This window comes from Oratosquilla oratoria, chromosome 37 (genome assembly GCF_046742065.1).
Source record: "Oratosquilla oratoria isolate Oo_2021 chromosome 37, ASM4674206v1, whole genome shotgun sequence".
In the NCBI taxonomy this organism is placed as follows: domain Eukaryota; kingdom Metazoa; phylum Arthropoda; class Malacostraca; order Stomatopoda; family Squillidae; genus Oratosquilla; species Oratosquilla oratoria.
This window is the reverse complement of record NC_134813.1, coordinates 17,272,911-17,299,800: the sequence shown is the minus strand read 5'-3', so window position 1 is coordinate 17,299,800 and position 26,890 is coordinate 17,272,911. Positions and strand designations below refer to the sequence as shown.

Here is a 26,890-nt window from a genome sequence, read left to right as displayed (position 1 = left end):
CAGCTGTTGTTTGCTGATGACACTGCGCTTGTAGCAGGATCAGAGGAGGGATTGAGGAAGTTAGTGACAGAGTTTGAGAAGGTGTGTGAAAGAAGGAAGCTGAAGATAAATGTGGGCAAAAGTAAGGTGATGAGATGTACAAGGGGAGAGAGTGACAGTAGGCTGGAAGTGAGCATTAAGGGTGAGAAACTGGAGGAAGTGGATAGTTTTAAATACTTGGGTGCGAATGTGACAGGAAAGGGAGGAGTGGGGGTGGAGGTAGAATGTAGATTGAGAGAAGTGAGTAAATGCCTTGGTGGATTAAAAAGTGTAATGAGAAATAGACATCTGGGAATGGATGCTAAGAGGAGGTTATATGAAGGAGTGATTGTGCCAACAGCAATATACGGGGCAGAAACATGGAACATGAGAGAGGAAGAGAGGAGTTTGAATGTGTTTGAGATGAAATGTCTGAGAAGTATGATAGGGGTTACTAGGCTAGATAGAGTGAGAAATGAGGAGGTGAGGAGGAGAACAGGGGTGGAAAGGGAGCTGGGAGATAGGGTTGATGAAAGAGTATTGGGATAGTTTGGACACATGGAAAGAATGAGTGAAGAAAGATTAGTAAAAGAAGTGTGGAAGGCAGAGGTGGAAGGAGTGAATATGAGGGGGCATCCTAGGATGAGATGGATGGATGGGGTGAAAGGGGCTTTACAAAAGAGAGGAATATCTGTAGAGGAAGGACGGGAGATGACAGAAGACAGGGGTGAATGGAGAAGGGTTGTGTATAGATGAGGCTGTGATGCATGAGGGGGAGTGGGTGGGGGATGGGGGTGAGGAAGTATGTACGAGAAAAAATTGACGCAGCCTGAAGGGATTTCTCCCTGTCTTCTCCTTTTCTGCATATGGGGACGGAGAGGGGGGGTCGCCAAATGTATGAAGCGGCCTTGCTGTGGATGTGCTGTGTCTTGCGACACTGCTTCTGACCCAGGGCAGTGGACAGGATGCAGGGATGACCCGTCATCCAGGAGGTGCCAAGATAGGAGGGAGGGAGGTGGGTGGCGGGGAGTGGAATATATGGGAAATGAAAAGGGTGGGAGTGTTTTCTATGCCTTTTTCTTTTTGGCTACCCCCCATGTAAGGGGGAAAAAGCCTTTGGTATACGTATATGTGTGTATCATTATTATAATTTTTTATTGCATCCGACCTAGTGTGGACCAAAAGGTCTTCTGTCAGCATGCTCCTCCTTTGCAATACTTTGCAAGTCCTCTGTAAAGGGCACCATTCTAGCCTCCTGATAGGAGGGGTTTGTGATGTTAAACCAAATCAATCAATAAGTAATTTGCTTAGTAGCTCTCACTGCCACAATCCTTCTCTATCCTCCTCCACACTCAGCTACTCTCTGAAATACTCTAACCACCTTTCCCTCACTGCCTTCACTTCCATTAACATCTGTCCATCTGCACCTTTTACCCTTTCCTCTGCTGGACTCAACCTCCCTCATTCTTTTAACCACTTCCATATGGTGACGCCTACGTAGGCGGCATGAGGAGCAAGTGGGTACTCGATGATGCCAACGTCGGCATCTTGATTATATTTATTGTAGTCGTACCTACATAACCTCCATTCTCTCTAAACTGGCTTCATCATATTTTCTATGGTTATCAAAATACACGGGTGAAAGAGAACGAACGATTGAGCACTGACTTTATTTTTTATAATGCGATTATTATGACGCAACATCGCACGTCGGGCAGCTAATCCTGCCAGACGTGCGATGTGCCCCGGAGTGAAGAGGTTAATTTCTTTCAATTTTTTTTCTCCTATTTTTCAAACTTTTGTCATACTCCTACCCCATTGTATACATACACATACCAAGGGCTTACTCCTGTACCAGGGAGGAAAAGAAGTCACATGGCATAATTTCACTCCCACCCATTTCATACAGACAAGGATAGAGATAATAAAAAACAGAAACAAATTTTTAATTAAATATATTACATTTTCATCTTTTTAAATTTTACTTTCCTTAGAAACAATAGCAACACCGTATCATGACATTACAATCTGAAAGACGCACAGCCCTATGACATACTTATGAACAAATACAATTCATTTTATAACAAGACACTGGTCTGTAATACTTTACTTCTAAAATTAAAATCTATAACCTAAATCAATGCAACACTCCCATTCTGCAGCAAATGACTTATGGGATTATATTGAATTAGGTGCTGGTTGCCTTCTTCTAAATCCACTTCTTCATCTCTGTGAAAAGAAAAATAATTTTTATTATTTACTATTAGGAGGTGCCAAGATAAAAGGGAGGGAGGAGGGTGGAGGGGAGTGGAATATATAGGAAATGGAATGGGTAGGAGAGGTTTCTATGCCTTTTTCTTTCTGGCTACCCCGCGTGTAGGGGGAAAAAGCCTTTGGTATATGTATGTATGTATGTATTAGTGTATCTTGCAGTGTGCAAGACACAGGGATGATTTCTAGCCCATGAAGATCTAAGATGAGAAGGAAACAAGGGTGATGGATGGGAGCGGAATGGATGCATCCCTTTGACTTGGGAGTGGAATGGGTGGGAGTAGGGGCATGCCTTTGACTCTCTTGTACGAGGGGAAGAAGCCCTTGGCACGGTAAGTCCTCGTCATACAGTACATATGCGTTCCTGAAAACCTTACCGCAAATTGAAATTACCGTATACCGAACCCATTATAACATGTAATAATAGGATATGGCAGATGTACCTTCTCCCTGCTCTTTCCTCTTCAAAATATCTAGCGGATACCGTATCTGTGAATTTTTCTTACCGTAAATAGAATTGAGGGTAGTAATTACCAAATACTGTAACTGTGAATTTACCGGATAAAGAATTACCATATAAGGAGGACTCACTGTATATAGATATATAGACTATTTGTTATAATGCAGCCATGAATAATGAAAGAAAACATCTACATACAGTAACTATAGTAACATTTATTGCCTTAATGTACTCTTTAAACCCATCGGAGAAATAATATCAGAAGTACAGTACAGGAAATCTGTATATTATGACTAACAACCTACTGCCCGTATCACACAAAACATTCATATGGAGATCACTGAACAGATCCTTACCAAAGTCAATATTTCACAAAGAACCCTGAGAAATAAGCTGTACAGAAAAAATACCTCAAACATCTAGCTAAAACCACAATGGCACAAATGTGTCCTAGACACAATCCAGTACTGAAACAGTGTCAACAAAGAATAGGCCTAGCCAAGGATTCGAAATGCCTCATATGAAACCATCACACCAAGGATATAGAACAGCTTTTTCTACAATGCCCCCCCAATTACAATCCCTAGACATCAACATATCTTCCCTGAGTAACTTGTGGACCCTGAATCTGAAGGCTGTGGGTCTTCTACAACAAAGCAGGGGCAACAGATCAACCGATTGTTCACTTAAACCAGTCCCAACAAAAATTTTGAAAAAAAAAAAGACTTGCCACCACTAACTGGGGAGCTTCCCCAAAAACCCTGAGACAAGCAACTCTAACATTGTGCTACTCCATTATAGAGTACTGTTCCCCTATGAGGATAAGGGCATGCCAAGCCCACAAAGTAGACCCAGAGCTCATGTCATGTTGGATAACAACTGGCAGCCTAAAATCAATGCCCTTGCCTGCTCTTTATAAACTAACAGCTATCCCACTACCACACATCTGATGTGAAACAATCTCAAAGATCGAATAGCATTTGCAACTGAACAACCCCAGGCACTCATTCTACAGACATCAAGAAGCGAGGCTAAGACAAAGTCCTGCAAAAGTTTTATAAGCATAGAGGCACTAGAACAAATCTGAGCTGCTTCATGCAGGCTGAAATGCTAGCAGTCTGAAAGAGGGTAACACAATGAGGCTCTGCCAATCCAAGATGAAACCCTACCCTGTGGATCAAACCAGGAAAGCAGGAAAGACTGGGTAAACAGGGTAAGGGCAAAACTAAAGGTAACCTCCACAAATGGGGAAACATGACTAAATATCCATATGGAGTAATAGACAATGAGCCACATTCTTCAGGAATGTCAATTGGATCCTCACTCCTCTGATCCAGACCATAACGAAGCAAATAACACTGCCCTAGAGTGGATATGGTTATGGCACAATAAGATATGATAATGATCCTCACCCCTTCTTTTAGTTCTCAAGATATTAGGGAGAAAACACAGTAATAATATTAAGCCATTTGGGAAGATTAAGATATAAATCATGGTTAGAACAAAATGTCAATAAATAAACCTCATGCAATGTTGTCTACTCAAATACCAAACAAGCAATACATTCCTTCGCCAGATACATTTTCTACTAAAACTCCTGAACTATCTTGTTTCACCTTGAGGAAAAGGTATGCATCCAAATTAGATTTCACTCCCATTTTTGTGGCATCAAATGCTTGGATCTTGTCTAGCACATGTTGTAAAACCAACGTCTGGAAATGGGACTCCAGGCTAGCAGCATACCTGATAACATAAAAAGAAATACAGTTGATCATCTAATCCTGACATACTTGTACAGCAGTGGTAATTTTTTCTTAATCTACCTATATACCTGGCTGTTCAACTTATACATGGATGGGGTGGTGCGAGAGGTAAATGCAAGGGTAGTGGGCAGGGGATTGGAGATGGTTAAAGAAAATGAAAACCAATGTCTGGAAATGGGACTCCAGGCTACCAGCATACCTGATAACATAAAAAGAAATACAGTTGATCATCTAATCCTGACATACTTGTACAGCAGTGGTAATTTTTTCTTAATCTACCTATATACCTGGCTGTTCAACTTATACATGGATGGGGTGGGCAGGGGATTGGAGATGGTTAAAGAAAATAGAGAAAAGTGGGAGGTGAGTCAGCTGTTGTTAGCGGACGACACTGCGCTTGTGGCGGGATTGGAGGAGGGATTGAGGAAGTTGGTGGCAGAGTTTGGGAGAGTATGTGATAGAAGAAAGGTAAAGATAAATGTGGGTAAAAGTAAGGTGATGAGATGTACAAGGGGTGAAAGTGGCAGTAGACTGGAAGTGAGCATTAAGGGAGAGCGACTGGAGGAAGTGGATAGTTTTAGATACTTGGGTGCAAATGTGGCAGGGAAAGGTGGAGTGAAAGTGGAGGTAGAATATAGATTGAGAGAAGCGAGTAAATGCCTTGGTGGATTAAAGAGTGTAATGAGGAATAGACATTTGGGAATGGATGCTAAGAGGAGACTGTATGAAGGAGTGATTGTGCCAACAGCACTGTATGGGGCAGAAACATGGAACATAAGAGAAGAAGAGAGAAGGAGTTTGAATGTGTTTGAGATGAGGTGTCTGAGAAGTATGATGGGGGTTACTAGGCTAGATAGAGTGAGAAATGAGGAGGTGAGGAGGAGAACAGGGGTGGAAAAGGAGCTGGGAGATAGGGTTGATGAAAGAATATTAGGATGGTTTGGACACATGGAAAGATTGTGTGAAGAAAGACTAGTAAAAGAGGTGTGGAAGGCAGATGTGGAGGGAGTGAACATGAGGGGACGTCCTAGGATGAGGTGGATGGATGGGGTGAAGGGGGCTTTGGGGAAGAGGGGAATGTCTGTTGAGGAAGGACGGGAGAGGACAGAAGACAGGGGTGAATGGAGAATGGTTGTATATGGATGATGTTGTGATTGCATGATGGGGGGTGAGGTAGTATGTGTGAGCAAAATTTGCCGCAGCCCGAAGGGATTTCTCCCCGTCCTCTCATTTTATGCAATGGGGGGACGGAGAGGGGGGGGTCACCGATTTAATGAAGTGGCCTTGCTGTGGATGTGCTGTGTCTTGCGACACTGCTTCTGACCCAGGGCAGTGGACAAGGTGCAGGGATGACTCGTCTTTCAGGAGGTGCTAAGATAAGAGGGAGGGTGGAGGGGTGTGGAGTGTATTCAGGGATGGAATGGGTGGGAATGATTTTATGCCTTTTTCTTTTTGGCTAACCCCCTTGTAAGGGGGAAAAAGCCTTGGTATATGTATGTATGTACCTATATACCAAAAGGCTTCTTCCCCTTATATAGGAGATAGCTAGCAAAGGCATGCATCCACCCTTTACCCCTCTTATCTTAGCTCCATGTGAATGAAAGGCCATTCCTGGCCCCTGTCCACTGCCTGTGTCAGAAGTAATGCAGCAAGACAGAGTGCCTCCACAGCGGAGCCTGAGTGCTGAGGCAGTGTAGCAACAACAGTAGAGATAATGAACCCTGATCTGCAGACCTCTGGTCTACCCCTATTCCTGTTAAAATGAGCAAGTCTTTGGGTGTGTGAGAAAAGAAAGTTTCAACTGAGTGGGTGAAAGTAAAATTACGATATACAAAGTGATGGTACTATATGTCTCTTGCTTCATGATGCAGCATAGCCCCACCCCCAAATTATATACATACATATACCAAGGCTTTTTCCCCCTTCCAAGGGAGGTAGCCAAAAAGGAAAAGGCATAAAATAATTTCCACCCATTCTATCCCTGAATACACTCCACACCCCTCCACCCTCCCTCTTATCTTAGCACCTCCTGGATGATGGGTCATCCCTGCACCTTGTCCACTGCCCTGGGTCAGAAGCAGTGTTGCAAGATGCAGCACATCCAGAACAAGGCTGCTTCATAAATTCGGGGACCCCCCCCTCTCCGTCCCCCCATTGCATAAAAGGAGAAGACAGGGAGAAATCCCTTCGGGCTGCGTCAAAATTTTTCTCATACATACTTCCTCACCCCCCATCCCCCACCCACTCCCCCTCATGCATCACAGCATCATATATACACAACCCTTCTCCATTCACCCCTATCAGCTGTCCTCTACCGTACTTCCTCCACATACATTCGTTTCTTTTGTAATGCCCCTTTCACCCCATCCATCCATCTCATCCTAGGATGCCCCCTCATATTCACTCCTTCCACACTTCTTTTACTAATCTTTCTTCACTCATTCTTTCCATGTGTCCAAACCATCCTAACCCTATCTCCCAGTTCCCTTTCCACCCCTGTTCTCCTCCTCATTTCTCACTCTATCCAGCCTAGTAACCCCTATCATACTTCTCAGACATTTCATCTCAAACACATTCAAACTCCTTCTCTCTTCCTCTCTCATGTTCCATGTTTCTGCCCCATACGATGCTGTTGGCACAATCACTCCTTCATATAACCTCCTCTTAACATCCATTCCCAGATGTCTATTTCTCATTACACTTTTCAATCCACCAAGGCATTTACTCGCTTCTCTCAATCTACATTCTACCTCCACCCCCACTCCTCCCTTTCCTGCCACATTCACACCCAAGTATCTAAAACTATCCACTTCCTCCAGTGTTTCACCCTTAACCACTTCACTCCGGGGCACATCACACGTCTGGCAGCATTAGTTGCCAGATGTGCAATGTTGCGTCATAATAATCGCGTTATAAAAAATAAAGTCAGTGCTCAATCATTCATTCTCTTTCACCCAAGAATTTTGATAACCATAGAAAATATGATGAAGCCAGTTTAGAGAGAATGGAGGTTACGTACGTATGACTACAATAAATATAATCAAGACGCCGACGTCGGCATCATCGCGTACCCACTTGCTCCTCATGACGCCTACGTAGGTGTCACCGTATGGAAGTGGTTAATGCTTACTTCTAGCCTGCTGTCACTCTCTCCCCTTGTACATCTCATCACCTTACTTTTACCCACATCTATCTTCAGCTTCCTTCTTTCACACACCTTCTCAAACTCTGTCACTAACTTCCTCAATCCCTCCTCTGATCCTGCTACAAGTGCAGTGTCGTCCGCAAACAACAATTGGCTCACCTCCCACTTTTCTCCATTTTCTTTAATCATCTCCAACACCTGACCCAATACCCTTGCATTCACCTCTTGCACCACCCCATCCATGTAAAGATTGAACAGCCAGGGCAACATAACACATCCCTGACGAAGTCCCACCTTTACCTCAAACCATTCACTCTCTCCATTTCTAATCCTAACACAAGCTCTACTACTCTCATAAAAACTTTTGACTGCTCTTAACAGCTTTCCTCCTATCCCATATATCTGCAGTACCTCCCACAGTGCCTTCCTGTCTACCCTGCCATAAGCCTTTTCCAGATCCATAAAAGCCCAAAAAACATCCTTACCTTTTCCTATAGCTTTCTCACATATCTGTCTTACCACAAAAATCTGATCTACACAACCCCTACCTGTCCTAAACCCACACTGTTCCTCACCAATTACTCCCTCTGTTCCTCTCCTAATCCTCTCAATCAAGATCCTCCCATAAGCCTTCCCAACTACACTCAACAAGCTGATCCCTCTGAAACTACTACACTCACACTTGTCCCCCTTTCCCTTGTAAAGCGGAACTATACAGGCACTCCTCCAGCACTCTACCCTCTCTTAAACAAACATTAAATAACCTCACCAACCAGTCCACCATAACTGTACCTCCTTTCTTCAGACATTCTGCATGGCATCCATCCAGACCAGGTGCCTTACCTGCTCTCATCATCTTAACAGCTGCTTTCACTTCATCCTTCCCTATTTCTCCTCCATTTTCCTCACTCATCACCCTAGCATTAAAGTCTCCCAATACAACTACATTGACATTTCTCCCTAATCCCTCTATGCACTTAATTATATACACCCAAAAAGCCTCCCTTTCCTCTATGCTCTTCTCACTACCAGGTCCATATGCACTTACAAAAACCCACGTCTCCCTCCCCAGCTTCACCTTCATCCACATCAACCTTGATGAAACCTCTTTCCACTCCACTACCCGCTTACTTATCTCTTCACTTACTAGTATAGCCACTCCTTCTCTCCCTCCTCCCCTCTTCACTCCTGAGTACCTCCCAGCTACACTCCCAAACTCACAGTTGCCCTTTCCATTCATTTTAGTTTTACTCAAAGCCAGCACATCCATCTTTCTGCTCACAAACATACTGCCTATCTCTTCCCTTTTACTCTTATCTGTACCACATCCACGCACATTAAAAGACCCAAACCTTGGGGTACTGGTTGGAAAACTCCCAGACCCTCTTGTGCATTTTCTTCTTTTTTTAGGAATGTCCCCTTATGGGGCTACAGGTAGTAGGACTCCTAATCCCATCCCCGTCCCGTTTTTCGTCGCCTTTTACGACTCAAGTGGAAAGACTTGGTGGTGGCATTCTCTTCCCCCACCACAGGGTTGACAAAATCAGGAAATGAATATTCAGAGAAATGGTACAGGACAGCAACAAGGGGTTGGGGGACAGCATAACTAAGGGATAGTTGTAGTATAAAAGTGTCATCATTTCTCTATGCACAGAGTTTTCCTCTATCACAGACAAATTGATGTGTGGCTCTGGTCCATAGGTGCACCCCATATAGACCCTAAAGTATCAACTGCATGCTGCTTTGCCACAATAACATGCAGCCAATACCCCAGACGGGGTATTAGTTGTATGTTATAGGGGGAAAAGCCTTGGTATATGTATGTATGTATATATATACATACATATACCAAGGCTTTTTCCCCCTTACAAGGGAGGTAGCCAAAAAGAAAAAGGCATTAAATTATTCCCACCCATTCCATCCCTGAATACACTCAACACCCCTCCACCCTCCCTCCTATCTTAGCACCTCCTGGATGATGGGTCATCCCTGCACCTTGTCCACTGCCCTGGGTCAGAAGCAGTGTCGCAAGACACAGCACATCCACAGCAAGTCCACTTCATTAAATTGGCGACCCCCCCCCCCCCCCTATGCATAAAAGGAGAAGATGGGGAGAAATCCCTTCGGGCTGCGTCAAATTTTGCTCACACATACTACCTCACCCCCCATCCCCCCCGCTCATTCCACCTCATGCATCACAACATCATCCATATACAACCATTCTCCATTCACCCGTCTTTTGTCCTCTCCCGTCCTTCCTCAACAGATATTCCCCTCTTCCCCAAAGCCCCCTTCACCCCATCCATCCACCTCATCCTAGGACGTCCCCATTTTGTTAGGTGTCCTTTCTTCTTCAGGCAGCTCTGGAGATGTTTGGTTACAAGTAAAAACAGATTTTGAAAGATGGATGGTTCCAGTTATCTCCAGATCTGAGGTTTTCTATGGGGGTTTAGATCGGGATTATTACCTGACCAGTCCTTGATGTAGTTAATATCTATCCTCTCAAACCATTCATGGATTAGTATGGCAGTGTAAGTTGGTGTACCATCCTGCATAAATATTTCACTTTTGCAGGATGTGAAATAGTTCTCAAAGTGGTCAGGAACAAGTTCAAGATAGCATCCTTTGTTCACTGTGAGTTTCTTTGATATATATATTTTGAAGAGGAAAGAGTAGGGAAAAGGTACATCTGCCATAATTCGAAACATATACATACACACCCCCAAGGGCTCTTTTTCCCCCCTTACAAGGGAGGTAGTCAAAGTCAAAAAGAATAAATCCAATCTCACCCATTTCATCTCCACATACTCCACTCCCATTCACCATTTCTCCCTCCCACTTTTCTTGGCTCTTCCTGGATGATGGGTTATCCCTGCCTCTCGCCCAATGCCCTGGGTCAGATGCAGTATCACAAGACACAGCACATCCACAACAAGGCTGCTTCATTTAATTGGTGACCCCTCCTCTCTGTCCCCTCATGCAGAAAAAGAGAAGATGGGGAGAAATCTCTTTGGGCTGTGTCAGAGTTTCATTCATACCTACTCCCTATCCCCCACTCACTCCCTTCCACGCATCACAGCATCATACATACACAGCTATTCTCTACTAACTCCTATCTTTTGTCTTCATCTTTTCTTCCTCAACAGACATCTGCCTCTTTCCCAATGCCCCTTTTACCCCATCCATCCATCTCATCCTTGGTCACTCCCTCATGTTCACTCCATCCACTTCAGCCTTCTACGCTTCTTTTACTAATATTTCTTAATTCTTTCTTTCCATGTGTCCAAACCATATCAATACTCTTTCATCAACCCTATCTCCCAACTCCCTTTCCAGCCCTGCTTTCCTCCCTTGTTTTTTCAATCTATCTAGCCTAGTAACCCCTATCATACTTTCCAGGCATTTCATCTCAAACACATTTAAACTTTCTCTCTTCCTCTCTTATGTTCCATGTTTCTAGCCCATACAATACTGTCAGCACAATCACTCTTTCATACAATCTCCTTAGCATCCATGCCCAAATGTCTATTTCTCATTACAATTTTAACACCCCAAGGCTTTTACTTGCTTCTCTCAATCTACATTCTATCTTGACCTCCACTCCTCCCTTTCCTGCCACATTTTCACCCAAGTATATAAAGTTATCCACTTCCTCCAGTCTCTCTCCCTTAATACTCATTTCTAATTTCCTGCCATCCTCTCCCCTTGTACATCTCATTACCTTACTTTTATCCACACCTTCTCTAACTGTCACTAACTTCCTTAATACATCCTCTGATCCTGTTACAAGTGTGGTGTTGTCAGCAAACAACTGGCTTATCTCCCATTTTCCTCCCTTTTCTTTAACAATCTCCAATCCCTGGCCCATTACCCTTGTGTTTACCTCTCACACCACCTTATACATGTATGAATTGAACAGCCACGCCACCCATACCTGTTCTAAACCCATACCGTTCCTCTCCTAATCCTTTCAATCAAAACCCTCCCATAAGCTTTCCCAGCTACATTCAATAAACTGATCACTCTGAAACAACTACACTCACACTTATCCCCTTTTCCCTTGGTAACACTACTAAAACCCCAGTGTTGTGGGACCCAAGTGACCCCTAGACCATGACACTACCCAAGTGTTTTACTGTCCTCTTTGCATAATTCAGGATATAAGAATTGGAATCTGACCTTCCTCCTTTGTTGCCAGTCACTGAAGAGGCATCCTCATCAGACCACAAAACTGTCTTCCAATTCTCTAGATCACAAGTTAAATATTTACAACAAAGCTGTAGTCTCGTCTTTTGTAATGCTGTAACATTGCATAGCATGCAGAGGAGGAGGGGAAAAATGGCCATTTCAAAAGAAAAGGTCAGGGTGGCTTCATGTTACTTATGGAAGAACTCTGAAAGTGTTGAAGCCTTAGGTGGACAAGAAGCCTCACATCAGTGCAAAAAAATTAAAGGAAAATAATTTGAGGCTCCTTCAGGACATCTCAGTGCTGACAATTCATAAATGCCTCCATAACGATCTCAAATTCAAGTACTGTGCACCACAAAAGAAGCCCATTTATACATATTGCAAAAGAAGAAAAGGCTACATTTTTGTTGTAAACATTTAGTCTGGGATCTAGAGAAGTAGAAGACAATTTTGTGGTCTTATGAGGCCATCTTCACAGTGACTGGCAACTGAGGGGTAGTCATGCTTGGTCCTGGCTCATATCCTTACTTCCCAAAGTACATTAACAGGACTCACCCACGTAATGTCATGGTCTTGGGGTCATTTGGGTCCCAAAGCACTAGGGAATTAGTGGTGTTGGCAAAGAACATCACAGTGAACAAAGAATGCTATCTTGAGCTTCTTGCTGACCCCTTGGATAACTGTTTCACATCCAGCAAAAGTGAAATATTTATGCAGAATGGTGCACCAGCTAACATTGCCAAACTGATCCATGAATGGTTTGAGTGGGTGCGTATCAACATGAAGGTGCCTGATGAAGTGCCGATTGCAGAGCCGTGACACCTCCACCTCCAGGAGATCTGGAGCAATCTGGAACAATTTCTCCACTAAAACCTGGCTTTACCTGTACCCAAACATCTCCAGAGTTGCCTGAAGAGGAAGGGCTACCTAATAAAGTATTAGAGGTAAGATAAGTACAATACAAATATTTTTATTAATGCTTTCTGTCAGTCTATGCAGCATCATGAAGCAAAAAACATATTGTGCCATCACTCTGGGTGCTGACTGTATATACCAAACAAGTGAATGTGAATGTATCAGGTGAGCTACATGAGGTGTACATTTTCAAATACAGTGAGTCATCCTTATATGGTAATTCTTTATCCGGTAAATTCACAGTTATGGTATTTGGTAATTACTACCCTCTTTTCAATTTATGGTAAGAAAAATTCACATACGATATTTTGAAGAATAAAGAGCAGGGAGAAGGTACATCTGCCATATCCTATTATTACATGTTATAATGGGTTCAGTATGCGGTAATTTCTATTTGCAGTAAGGTTTTCAGGAATGCATATGTACCATATAATGAGGACTTACTGTACCTGGAATAGCATGTAGCAAAACCAAACTTAAAACCAATCAGTGTTGCTCTTGTTCAACTTTACACACAAATCCTACTGATACTCTACATCATGTGCTCTTCAGTCACCATGATGGGCTGACAGACATGCATAATGGTCTGTGTCATCAGGGAATAGTGTGGCTCTATCCATTTGTCTGTTTGAAACACACCTTGCTTCAATGAGGACATCAGAAAAGTGGTGAACTCATGCCACACTTACAGATATGACCATCAAAACACCAACCTACTGATAAAAACTACATATTCTTTGAAATTCTAAGCATGGAATTAAGGGATCTGTTCCATCATCCAGCAAGAACTGCTGCCTGCTTACTATTATGGATGAGTGCTCTAAGTTTCTTTCTGCATTTCTTTGTCATGACAAGATGACATCCACTGTCATCCAGTGTCCCTGCCAGTTATCTAAAATTTGTGGCACACCTTCATACATTCACACATATTAGGGTATGGTCTTCATGTCAAAGACCTGAAGAAGTTTCTTCACAAGTGAAGCAGTCACTAATCTAACACCTCTATAACCCAGAAGGAAATTGACTCATTGAGAGATACAATGGAATCATATGGAAAGCAGTAATGCTGGCTCTTAAGTCACAGAATCTACCAATCACTGAGAAGGAGCTTGCTCTGACTGATGCACTGAACTGTACGAAGTTACTACTTTCCATGTTGACAATAGTATACCTCATTTGTGGATGTTCAGCTACCTAAGAAAATCAATCCATGGAGCAGTTTCAACAAGCTGAAAGACAACACATTGCTGCATGCCAGACTCTCTGGTATCCATCCCTCTAAAACAGTGGTTCCCATCCTTTTCTGGTTTGAGGCATCCTTGCCAAGCCTTTCAGAAGTCCCCGGCACCCTTATCAGAAAATATAATTTCTAGTTTATCATTATTTTGTTGATTTAACATCAGTGTGGCATAATTTTGTCCCTGGATAATATGAAAATACTCATCTGTACACTGATGCTGCTTTAATGAACAAAAATGGATGACAGAGTCGGTAATACGAAAATGATTTTTGCCCTGAATTTTGGCGGCACCCTCAGTTGATCTTATGGCACTCTTTGGTGCCGCGGCACACCGGTTGGGAACCACTGCCCTAAATCCTCTCCTCTAAGAGGACAGAGGACAGACTGTGGTGAGGCCACCATCCAGCTTTTCTAAGTTACCAGAAGAGGCTGGATAACTGCATCATATAACTGTCCAGAATAAAACACTTCACCCAATACTATATAACATATTATGGAAGACTGCATTGTACACAATCATGTATGCCAACAACACAATATATACTCTATCAGGGATTTGTGGGAAAACTCCATTCCAGAAAAGGTGTTCCTGAATTGGGACTGGTCAGTCAGACAGACTAGGGAACAATAACAACAACAACAACAACCCATGGAGCATCCACTCCCACTTGGCTTATGATTCCTGATCAAAAGGTACTATACAAACAACAGGTGCATCAAAACATGTACAACCCTTTTGTTGATGAAGTTACCCTTCTGGACATGCTCACATTCATTTTCCCTGATGGATGTTCATCCACTGTTCCCTCTGTCAATTTGTTCCTACTGGAGAATATGATGCCCAAGATGACACTGTAGTGTTTTCAAAGCCAGAGATGCCCACATCTGGACCTGTAGAACCTGAAGTACTACCCAGAAACAACAAAAATGAGACACTTGTGACTTGCAGCCAAAATATCCCCAATTGCACATGAGACTCTGCCTGCCATACTTAACAGCTAACTTTTAATACTCAAAATATGAAAGACAACCTATAGCTTATCTGAAGAACTCTGTTCCAGAGCTACATGACCTTGACGAGTGATTGAACTTAGTCTGGTGAATGTTCCCCAGCTCACTTTTCTGCAACTTAAATCTTGCTTCTGGGGGAGAATGTGGTAACAATAATGGAGCAACTTTGCAATATTAGTGGTTTATGGATGTGTTGTGTCTTGCTGCATTGCCTCTGACCCTGGGCAGTGGGTGAGATGTAGGGATGACCTGTCATCCAGGAGCCAAGAAAAGTGGGAGGAAGGGGTGGTGAATGGGAGTGGAGTATGTGGGGATAAAATGGGTGGGAGTGGATTTATGCCTTTGAGTTTGGCTACCTCCCTTGTAAGGGAGAAAAAACCCTTGAAGTGCACCCTGGTAATGACCAACATCGACCCTTCCTCGCGGGAACAAACTACCAGGGACCGGACAGTATGGAGGAGTACAACACGCCAAGGCACCGAGGACTTTGAGGAGAGGAGGAGGGAAAATGATGAGGCAAGAAGAAGGAGAAGAGAGCGACGAGAACAACTCTGTCCTCCCCTGCGAACACTGCCCGCGACTCTTCCACCACCGACTAGGCCTCGCAAGTCATACTAAACACAAACATCAACGAAGATAGGAGACGAATGACTAGAACCCAATACTCGGACACGAGTGGGTGCCGCCGCCGCCGACGATATATATATGTATGCATATGTGTATTGGGGTATCATATGTTGTTTGGTGTATTTGATCAAAAGAAACATTATATGAGGATGGAGACTTTTTCAGTTATGTTTCACTTGTTAGAGCTTTATCAAGTACTAATAAAGGATCACATGAAGATTTGTCACCCCAGACTTCGACAGGGTGACAATTCTTCATGTGGGCTATCCTAGGGTGACAATTCTTCATGTGGGCCATCCTAGGTTTATGATTCTTCATTTGTATAAGTTGATGACACTAATCATATCCTTCATTCAACCTAACCTAATCTTTATTCCACTGTTGATATTTGGCGTACTGGGATGACAGTTCTTCAGGTGGGATCTCATGGGGTGACGATTCTTCATGCAGGCGTTCTGGGGTGACAATTCTTCGTGTGACCCCTAATAAAGGCTCTGTCCTCATACGGCATTTCTTCTGACTGATTTGTTGGCAACTTCCAATAGCATGCTTATCAATTGTCACAACACCATTTTGTGAACTGTATTTATAGTGACAATAATGGAATAACTTTGTAATATTGATAATATTTCTTTTGCAGAATGTGTTATGCATACATTTTGGAAAATGTTATATTAAGCTTTGTTTTGGAGTAATTATCAGTTGGCATAACCAAGTAACACTTATCCTTTTCATATATCTAGTGCAGAAGATTTTGGCTTCTGTGTACAGGTGTACTGGGGTGGTTTTAGGATATCTTGTTTTTACCCCCAATGCTTTATTTTGTAATGCTTGTATTAGACCAGACTTGCCCCATTCACCTCTTCCTTTATACTGGGGACCCAGCACTCCACATGGTAACTCAAAAACACTACTACCTAGTGTCTGTTCAATGCACCACATAAATCTCATAAGGCTGCCCTTAGCCAAATGACAACAACGAACACTCCAACAATACTCGCTCTTTTCTCTTTTTTCAAAGTATTTATAGGCCAAGGAAACCTATTGACCAGAGAGGACTACTTGCAAACACTGGGCTGAGGCCCTCCTCTTAGTAAGGAAATTGGCAAGTTGCTTGGAGGTTCCGACCCAAGAAACAACACTAATCTCACCATGCAACAACATATCTTTCAGCAGTGTAATGTCGATGCAAAGACGACAATCCTTCACACTATGAGAAGAATTCAAGGCCACCACCAAACTCTTGTTGTCAACCAAGCAGTGTACAACTAAGGTTTGGCATTTCATTTGACAATGTCCCTGATAATCTGTCCAAGATAGGAAGCAGCCTCAGCACACTCAACAAGCACCAGGCTCTCAGCAAACAATGTGGATTTCACCACTTGGTGCAATTTCCTCAATAGCCAATAAATCAGACATCTTCTTCCTTCCCCATCCTTGAGAATAATCACAAATCCTCCCTGGGCGCCACCATCAGATAGGTTTCCAAAGGAAGTGTCTGAGAAGCACTCAATTATACAGTCCTCTACAGCTGACAGATTTTAAAACAGCAAGCAAAAATGGTCATCCATAACTCGGTTGATAATCTTACTGAGTCTCACAGCATCAGCCACTGGCATTTTTACAATGTCTGCTCAGTTCACACACATCAAAGGCAATGTCAGGTCTCGTTTGTGTAGTTATCCAGCTCAGGTGACCAATCAGAGCACTGAATTCTTTCTTCTCATTGTCCAACAGCTCACTGGACTTAGCTGCTGACCTGAGACATTCTAAACTCAGTGTGGTGTGAACAGACTGGCATAGCTACATTGGCCTACTGTTATACCTTTGGCTGTAGTGCCCACTTATGTACTTGAATAACCTCCTAGCACAACCTAGTGCCCAACCAGAGAAAATCATCCACATATACACACATACTATGAAGTTCATCACCATAATACCAAGAAAACAAGAATGGTTTGAGTGGACACATCTCAGCTGACACAGACAGTAGCTGACTTTTGACATGCAAGCACCATGCTCTCGCTGTATCACACAGACCATACACTGTCTTTTTCAGCCTCCAAAGCTGACCACTATAATATTCTGGGGGAGGATGCAAGTAAATCTCTCGGTCTATGTAGTTGCCTTGAAGGTAAGCTGACTATCCAGGCTGTGATACTCCTAACGAAACGCAGAAGCCATTGCCAGAGCCAATCATATAGATTCTTTAGATCAAGCTGGGGAGTCCTTCCTAAAGCTAGATGTGTTCTCCTCAAAGCCCCTTGATTATAGGGCTTCCATCTTTCACCTTTTCTGTGATAACCCACTGCACAGATATAAATTCCTGTCCTCTGTCCTCCACCTCCTCTAAACATAATTTTTTTGCCAGTTTTGTACTTCTAGCTCCTTTGCTTTTATCACTCTTTCATTTGAGTAAAACACGAACATCTCCACCTCATCAGGGACCACTTCCAATTCTGCAACTTCTGAAAAATCCACACTCTACACTCCCATCAGAATCCTTTTGGAAGTTGAACCAATTTTTATGTTTTCCTTTAGCTTTACCTCCTCTCCTCACTATTCTTCCAGACATGTGCTCATAAGTTTTTTCATTCTGTCCTTGGATTCTTTGCCTCATTAGCAGTTTAAATGGTTTTGTTTCTCTTTGAGAGTTCTCTGGCAATTCAGTTGCTTACAATATCATTCTGTCCTTGTTGTACCTCCTGTATCTCATCACTATCATCTACTTCCTTAGTGTTTTCAGATGTTGATGCAGAAGAAACAAACTCCTCTGAATCCTCACCCACCTCATACAGAATACGTATGTCCTCTATATTCCTCAATGCCTCCCGAGTGCCAATGGATGATACACCACAAGTCTGAGGACAATCTGTTTGAGACCTCAGGGGAAGTTTAGATGATTGGCAAATATGGGCTTGGATGCAAACACCCCCCCATGATGAACCAGAACCTGTTTGCCATCCCTGCCAATAACTATGCCTGGACCATGCCACTGCTGATCATCATTATGCTTAAAGTACACCTCATTGCCATTGTGGGGGTCACTTATCTCTGTTGCATGCACATTATGATGCAAGGCTCTCTTGATCCTTTCACCAGATTAGTTTCCGAGGTACTCCTTTTGAGCCAAGTGCAGAGCATTCAAGTTTTGTCACACAATATCTGAGCCAGAAACTGACTCTGGAGTGGGCAAGGAGCTACTGGTGACAGATGGCACTGCTGGATTGAAACCAAATACTAATTGGTTTGGACTAAAGCCTGGAATTATTTACCAATGCATTAAGGGCTGATACCACCGAAGCCAAAGCTACATTGATATCACATTTCATATCCTCAAACACTTTTAGCACTGTATCACCAATTATAGCATTAAATTGTTCACATGTGCCATTGCTCCATGGACTTTTTGTCTGCAGCAGTGGTTAAAATTTTAAAACCAAACAGATTGCCAAGTTCTCTCATGTCACTATTATTAAATTCAAGTTCATTGTCAGGAAGAAGTTTCCTGAGAGGAAATGGTGAGAGTGAGTGGTTTGAAGTAAAGGTGGGACTTTGTCAGGGATGTGTTTTGTCACCTTGCCTGTTCAATTTATACATGGATGGGGTGGTGCGAGAGGTAAATGCAAGGGTGGTGGGTCAGGGATTGGAGATGGTTAAAGAAAATGGAGAAAAGTGGGAGATAAGCCAGCTGTTCTTTGTGGATGACACTGTGCTTGTAGCAGGATCAGAGGAGGGATTGAGGAAGTTAGTGACAGAGTTTGGGAAAGTGTGTGAAAGAAGAAAGTTGAAGATAAATGTGGGTAAAAGTAAGGTGATGAGATGTACAAGGAGTGAAAGTAGCAGCAGACTGGAAGTGAGTATTAATGGAGAGAGACTGGAGGAAATGGATAGTTTTAGATACTTGAGTGCAAATGTGGTAGGAAAGGGAGGAGTGGAGGTGGAGGTACAATGTAGATTGAGAGAAACAAGTAAATGACTTGGTAAATTAAAAAGTGTAATGACAAATAGACATTTGGGAATAGATGCTCAGAGGAGACTGCATGAAGGAGTGATTGTACCGACAGCACTGTATGGGGCAGTTGCATTTTACGGGCCTGGAGCTATGCTCATTATGGCCCGTTTTTGTATCTCTCTACATCTAGTTTGCTTTTGAATTTGTGTATATTTCTGGCATTAACTGTTTCACTGTTCAATTTGTTCCAGATGAGGTGCCTGAGAAGTATGATAGGGGTTACTAGGCTGGACAGAGTGAGAAATGAGGAGGTGAGGAGGAGAACGGGGGTGGAAAGGGAGTTGGGAGACAGGGTGGATGAAAGAGTATTGGGATGGTTTGGACACATGGAAAGAATGAGTGAAGAAAGACTAGTAAAAGAGGTGTGGAAGGCAGAGGTGGAAGGAATGAACATGAGGGGTCGACCTAGGATGAGATGGATGAATGGGGTAAAAGGGGCTTTGGGAAAGAGGGGAATGTCTGTTGAGGAAGGACGGGAGAAGACAGAAGATAGGAGTGAATGGAGAATGGTTGTATATGGATGATGTTGTGATGTATGAGGTGGAATGGATGGGGGATGGGGGTGAGGGACAGAGTGGGGGGTCACCGATTTAATGAAGTGGCCTTGCTGTGGATGTGCTGTGTCTTGCGACACTGCTTCTGACCCAGGGCAGTGGACAAGATGCAGGGATGACCCATCATCCAGGAGGTGCCAAGATAAGAGGGAGGGAAGAGGGTGGAGGGGAGTGGAGTGTGATAGGGATGGAATAGGTGGGAGTGGTTTTTTATGCTTTTGTTTTTTGGCTACCTCTCTTATAAGGGGGGAAAAAAGCCTTTGGTATATGTATGTTTACATGTATGTATATATATGCATATACATATATATATATACATAGTCAACAGTTATGAAATATACCTTTTCTATGTAATATCAATTGACAATTCCACTTACTCTTTGGCATATCTCAACTCCTCTGGGGAAATAGTGGCCATAGATTCATCTGTTATTTTCTCTTCTCTTTCAAGGAGACAATGTGTGTATTGTTCAATCTTGTGTAAACATGTTCTCAAGTAGCTGCATATTATGAAATGAATCCTATCAATCTGAAAATAAAAATTTTGCATAAAAATTTTATATATCAAATTTTGTGACTTTCCTTTCAATCCCTGCTACTTTACTTATCTTTTGGCAGGGGAAGGGGGTCATCAGATGGGAGTGCAGTAATGAAGGAAAGAAGAAGGATTAGGAGGGGAACAGAGGGAGCAACTGGGAAAGAACAGTGTTACTTTAGGAAAGGAGGAGGGTGTACAGATCAAGGGTGTGTGGTAAGACAGGTATGTGAGAGGTATTTTACAAAAGTTAATGGTATTTTTTAGCTTTCACAGGATTGAGGAAGGCACATAATAGGGTTGACAGTAATTTCAACAATGGAAGCAAACCTGATGTTGTATGGCTTTCTTCAATCAGGTGAATTAAGCCATACCTTTCATCAGTTAGTATGCCACCAGGGGGCATGGGCATAAGTGATTGTGTTTAGTTTTGAACTTTTGTAACATCCTGGTGATGGATTTGATGATTTTACAATAGCAGATCTCACAATGCAAAGAACCAGCACCAAGGTTTCCTACAAGATCAATAAGATAATCATTGGAACCCAGTGATTGCTTCAGAAAGCATCAACATGGAAAATAATAATGGATAAGTTCATGAATAACCTTTTCATATACATACAATTCTATTTTGATAGACAAAACTACCTCTATCTTGTGGACTGCAACTCTGAAGTCATGCTTTTTACACTTCTCTAGATTTTTTGTCCTCTGCTTCAATTGGTCCAACATGCAGTCCACTTAATCTCCATGATGAGGTTCCAAATTGGGGGATACCAACTCTGTTCTCCATGCCTGTTAATTACAATTGAAATCAGCAACTTCCATGAAAATGAAAATAGTGGAACATTCTAAACTCAATGAGATGGAGAATTTTCAAGAAAGTGGCAGTTGCCGACAAGACTGACAAGTTAAACACCATATGAGGACGGAAAAAGCTGTAATAAGCGAAACGTCGTACAAATAAAGGCTTCGTCCTCATATGGTGTTTAACTCGTCAGATGGAGAATACACAGAACAAACATTAAACTGTATTCCCACGTGTGCCATAGAGGGTGACTGGAATAAAGTATGAGACCAGAGATCTCCTTAACTATTTTATTCATCTAAAATTCTTTGTGTGAGGTTTGTCAGAAGAGTGTTTGTGGAGTGTAGTGGCCTAAAACCGTGTTGTGAGTCAGCAAGGGGAATATATGGTGTGACAAGTTTAAGTATTAGGCGTTCAATGACTTTAGAGGGGGTGCAGAGAAGTGTGATTGGGCGGTGCGATGTTGGGATTGTTGGGTCTTTGTTCGGTTTTGGAATGGTGATTATTTTACCATGCTTCCAGATGTCGGGTATAGTGTTGTGTGAATAGCTGTAGTTTGCAATGTTTGTGAGTGCGTGTGTTTTAGGTGGATGTTGCTTATGTTATCAGGGCCACAGGCAGATGAGTGCTTGAGATTATGCATTATGAGTTTTGTCTGACTGTCTATGAAGGGTGTATAGTCTGAGTCTGTGGGGAAGTCTTTCTTACGTCGAATGGTGCGTCAGTCGTCAGGGTGAGATGTAAGATGGCTCGTCTGTGCAAAATGACGTATGAGTGCGTTTGCTTGTTGTCTGTTTGAGGGTAGATTATCTGTTGTTGTGATTATTGCTGCGTGAGAGCGTGTAGTGTTAGTGTTGGATAGTGTGATGCTGTTGAGTGTTTTGTACAATTTGCTGGTGTTTGTTTTGTGATCAAGTGTATTGATAAAGTTTTGCCAATTTTGTGTTTTTTGTTCATGTATTTTATTGGCAATCACAGTGTTTAGTGTTTGTATTTGGTCTGCTATGTTTTGAGGGATAGGTGTGGGGGTATCGTGTTTAAGTGTGTCACGTTGTCTGATGAGGCCTTGGATTTCTGGTGTGAAGTTGGGGTTGTGTGATTTTCTGTTGCCTCTAGGGATGTATCTCTTGTCTGCGTTTTGTATGATTGTATTAAAAGCGTGCAAAGCATTGTTTATGTTTGTGATTGGTGTACTGTTAAGTGTTTCAAAATGTTGTTCTGTCAGATAGGCCCCACCACAGAACCCTTCTTATAACATTGGACATTAGTAAAGCTTTTGATGCTATCCCCCGCCACAACCTAACAAATAAAATATATAACACAGACATGCACAATAACACCAAAAGATGGCTGGCCAATTATCTGGCAGGCAGGAATGCTCATGTGTCATATAATGGCCAATCATCGCACATCAGAAACATTAAGAACGGAGTACCACAGGGCTCAGTTCTATCCCCCACATTATTTAATCTATACATGCATGACTTACCCACGCCAGACACCTCAGAAATACAAATCTCTTCCTACGCAGACGACATAACAATCACATGCACACATTGTAACACAGACAAAGCTGCAGAAATAATCCAGCCTGACCTTGACACACTCAACACATGGTTCATCACAAACAGACTCAAAATAGCTCCAACCAAATCTACAGCAACACTTCTCACCAACTGGACAAAAGAACACAAATATATACCTCATCTCTACATCAACAACACTCTAATACCACACACAAACACACCGAAAATTCTTGGTGTAACATACGATACATCCATGTCTTTCAAACAACACCTCACAAACATAAAAAACAAATGTACACCTAGACTTAACGCACTTAAGTCAATCACTGGAACAACATTTGGACAAAACAAAGAAACCAATATAACAATATACAAACAATGCATACGCTCAGTGATGAATTATGCGAGTCCTGCATGGGCTCCTAATCTCAGTGAGACACACCACAACACCCTTCAAATCATACAAAACAAAGCCCTAAAAACAATTACAGGCTGCACAAATACATCACCTACAGACCATTTACACCATGAAACAAAAGTCCTCAAAGTCAAGGACCACCTCGACATGAGAGGCACACAAACACTTGCTGCAGCCACCACAAACACATCACACCCGCTACACTACATAGCAGAACACCCACACACACCAAGAAACATTAAAACTACACCCAAAGACCTTTATTACGCACAGATACTCTCTTCTCTTCCTCCACAACCACCAAATACCAGCCTCCGGAAACATATTCATAATCATATCACTCACCGCTCCATTAACACACTGAAAGACAACACACTGCTGCATGCCAGACCCCCTGATATCCACCCTTCTGAATCCTCTCTCCCACGAAAGGACAGAGTCCACTTGGCCAGACTGCGATGCGGTCACCACCCAGCACTTCTAAGCTACCAGAAGAGGCTGGACGACCGTGTTGTGAACAGCTGCCCAGGATGTAACACTTCACCCCATACCATACAACACATAATGGAAGACTGCATTATACACAATCATGCACGCAAACAACACAACATACACTCTATAAAGGATTTGTGGGAAAACCCTGTTTCGGCTGTGGCCTTCCTTGGGGAGACGGGACTGCTCGGACAGACAGTCTAGGGAACGACAACAACAACTATTTTATTCATATAATCCTAGGAATTGGGTCATTAAATGCACATAGATGCCATACAGATGAAAGAGTAAATGAGAAGATATTAGTATCATGTTTGTGCAAAGAAAGACGGATGAGTAAGTGCAAAGTAAAACTAAACTGAAAGGAAAAGGTTCAATCATGTTTAGGAGCAAGGTGGGGAGGGTGTTGAGAGTGGTCAGGAGGAGGGATGGAGTGGCATTGTTGATCAGTGATGCAATAGTGTGTGGTGTCATGGAGGATAATACTGGCAAAGGTGAGACTGGAGTAGAAGATATGGGGGATTTGTGAATGAATATGGTTCAGAGAGTGGAAAAAATGAAGAGAGGGAAGCATTTTTGAGTGACTTAAGTGAGAGTTTAAAGCATGTCTAGAGAAATGTATGCATTAGTGTTGGGGGACCTTAATGGTACAGTAGATTAACTGGTAGATGGAGTAGTAAGGAGGTATGAGGAAGCAAGAAGGTACTCTAATGGAGAGATGTTTGAGATGTGTACTGAAAAGAAAATGATACCAAGCTCCCACCAGTGTGGTGGGGGGGAGGGGAGTCAAGAGGGTGCTAATGAACCATGTAAAGGTGCCCATAAGGAGAACATGAAGAGTTCTGGATGTAAATGTTTTCCAGGGAGAAATCAGTAGACTATCCAATTATTATCTGTTACATGGGAAATCTAGAGCTGTGGTTAAATTGAAGAAAAGGGAAGAAGGTAGTTAGATGTTGTTGATCAAATTAAACAAGGAGAAAGAAATAATACATGGTGAAGTTGAGGGAAGCATGTGAGGTAGTGAAATATGAAACAGAAAGAGGAGTAGAGGAAAGATGGGCATGCTTCAAGGAGATGCTAGTGCTCGAAGATGATATATGGGATGAAGAGGTAAAGAATATGAAGAATGGATGGAAAGAAAAAATGGGGAAGCATACGAGAAGTACAGAATAAGAAGGGTAGAAACAAAATGCATGGTGAGGGAGGCCAAGAGAACTGATGTAAGGTGAAGTAGGCTGTTTGAGAGGAGGTATGTTGGTGCCCTTCAATAAATCTTTCCAGTTGTTTCAATATGGTGGTAGAATGGATGCAATAAGTTCACAAGTGTTTGCAAGCTGATTATAAACTAAATGCAAATTGTTATACAACTAATGACAGTGTATTCAGTGTATATAGTTTACCAATGCTTGTGAACTTTACATGTCTGTGCAGCCACCATAATTGAACTAGAAGAAATTACTATTAGCCCTTGCCCAATAGTGATCATGCATGAAACTCATGATTACACAATTAGGTAAAATGTCCAATGTTTCATTGTGTATGATGCAGTTTTGTAATTGAATGAATTTATGTAATATGAGTGCAACTGTCACCAACTGTGAGCTTTGCTGACTTTGACAACAAAGATGATAATTCATTATGAGTAATTACAAAGAGACACTAAGTACTGTTCTTTGTATTTCTTTCATAACATGGCTATTTATGGTTAACAAAATAAGTTAAAGTGATCAAGTTACTGTTTATTCATTTCCTATGAGATAAAATATTATATAAGAGGATCTGTAGATGGGCTAGGAACCTAACTCATGTCCCACCATTAGTGGTTTTGCTCAACACAAATTCTGAAGAGGTAAAGGCAGGGGTAGAAGATAAGAAGTGAGTGTATGTGGACTGGTTCCAAAGTAGAACTTGGGATGCATATGAGAGGTACAAGAAGAGAGAAGTTTAAGTGTTGGTGAAGGGGACAAACTGGAGAACAGATGGGGTAGGAGTTTATTAGAGAATTTTGAAAAGAATAAAAAGATGTTTCAGAAGGCTGTGAAGTGTGTGTGTACCGATATTTACCTAGTTGTGCCTTATGGGAAGGGGGGCTATACTTGTGGTGTCCTGTCTTTGTATCTCGCAGTGTCTAGTTTGCTCTTAAATTTGTGTACGGTTTTTGGCAAAAACCACCACTGGTGGGTCAACCAAACCTCACTGTCTGGAAGCTAATTGAGTGCCTGCAGGCTGAGGCTGCCACCGTCAATGGTGTCCTGCTCCAGGAGGAGCGTGGGATCCGTCCTTCCAAGCGTGGGAAGATGGTGTACCAGGAACTTCAGGTCCGCCTCCACAACCTTGTGCTTGACCTCAAGACAGGCAAGAAGACCATCCCTGCCTTCCTTTGTGGCATAAGCCACAACCTCTGCAGAGGACAGCCCAACTTGTAAATGATTGTGCTGTTTTGTGCTTCTATTTTGTACAAATAACTGTGACTTTTTCACTTCTTTCCATAAATATATGTCCAATTTATGCTGTGATATTGAATAAAAGTTATATTATGAAAAAAAAAATTGTAGTCACTTTTAATCCCATGGGCATGCCCTAAATTACCTAGTCACCATGGCCCAATGTCCTAGGTTGCAGTTTAAAAATTACAAAGGCGGAGCATGCCGACAGGAGACCTTTTGGTCCATATCTGGGTCGGATGTGAAAATCATAATAAAATAATAAATAAAAACTATAATAAATAAGCCAATTTTTGGTCTCAATAATCAATATCCTATGTGTTTCGAACATTTTAGTAATATTAGCAAAACTTATAATAATGTAAGTGTTTATGTGTCATATGATTGTAGTACACACAATCATATGACAAAAAGTAAAAGTGTACCGACTGGTATTACTCATGACTGTCTCTGGTCC

The 26,890-nt window shown here is 42.4% G+C and overlaps 1 protein-coding gene across 4 annotated transcripts; it reads right to left on the bottom strand.

Annotated features, from left to right (window-relative positions):
* Nucleotides 1-1,971: 1,971 nt before the first annotated feature.
* Nucleotides 1,972-26,665, bottom strand: LOC143019453 (DNA replication complex GINS protein SLD5-like). Of its 4 annotated transcripts, XM_076175086.1 has the most exons (6): nucleotides 26,579-26,665; nucleotides 26,054-26,390; nucleotides 21,391-21,537; nucleotides 20,585-20,736; nucleotides 4,366-4,492; nucleotides 1,972-2,247 (listed from the first exon to the last, which is right to left on the bottom strand). In XM_076175086.1, exons 3-6 carry the CDS (start codon nucleotides 21,472-21,474, stop codon nucleotides 2,242-2,244), a joined length of 369 nt encoding a protein of 122 aa, XP_076031201.1. In that variant the 5' UTR covers nucleotides 21,475-21,537; nucleotides 26,054-26,390; nucleotides 26,579-26,665; the 3' UTR covers nucleotides 1,972-2,241. The 4 variants fall into 4 exon arrangements, with proteins under 4 accessions (XP_076031201.1, XP_076031200.1, XP_076031202.1 ...); XM_076175085.1 differs by lacking the exon at nucleotides 26,579-26,665 and having other exon boundaries at nucleotides 26,054-26,475; XM_076175087.1 differs by lacking the exon at nucleotides 26,579-26,665 and having other exon boundaries at nucleotides 26,182-26,475.
* Between the last annotated feature and the right edge of the window lie 225 nt (nucleotides 26,666-26,890).

Bases quoted from the DNA above. Each gene is read 5' to 3' on its own strand.
- LOC143019453 (XM_076175086.1), bottom strand. From the start codon at position 21,474: ATGTTGGACCAATTGAAGCAGAGGACAAAAAATCTAGAGAAGTGTAAA. The intron at 20,737-21,390 runs GTAGTTTTGTCT...TTTTATTTTCAG, and splicing joins TTGCAGTCCACAAGATAGAG to ATTGATAGGATTCATTTCAT. The intron at 4,493-20,584 runs GTAAGTGGAATT...TTATGTTATCAG, and splicing joins GAGTTGAGATATGCCAAAGA to GTATGCTGCTAGCCTGGAGT.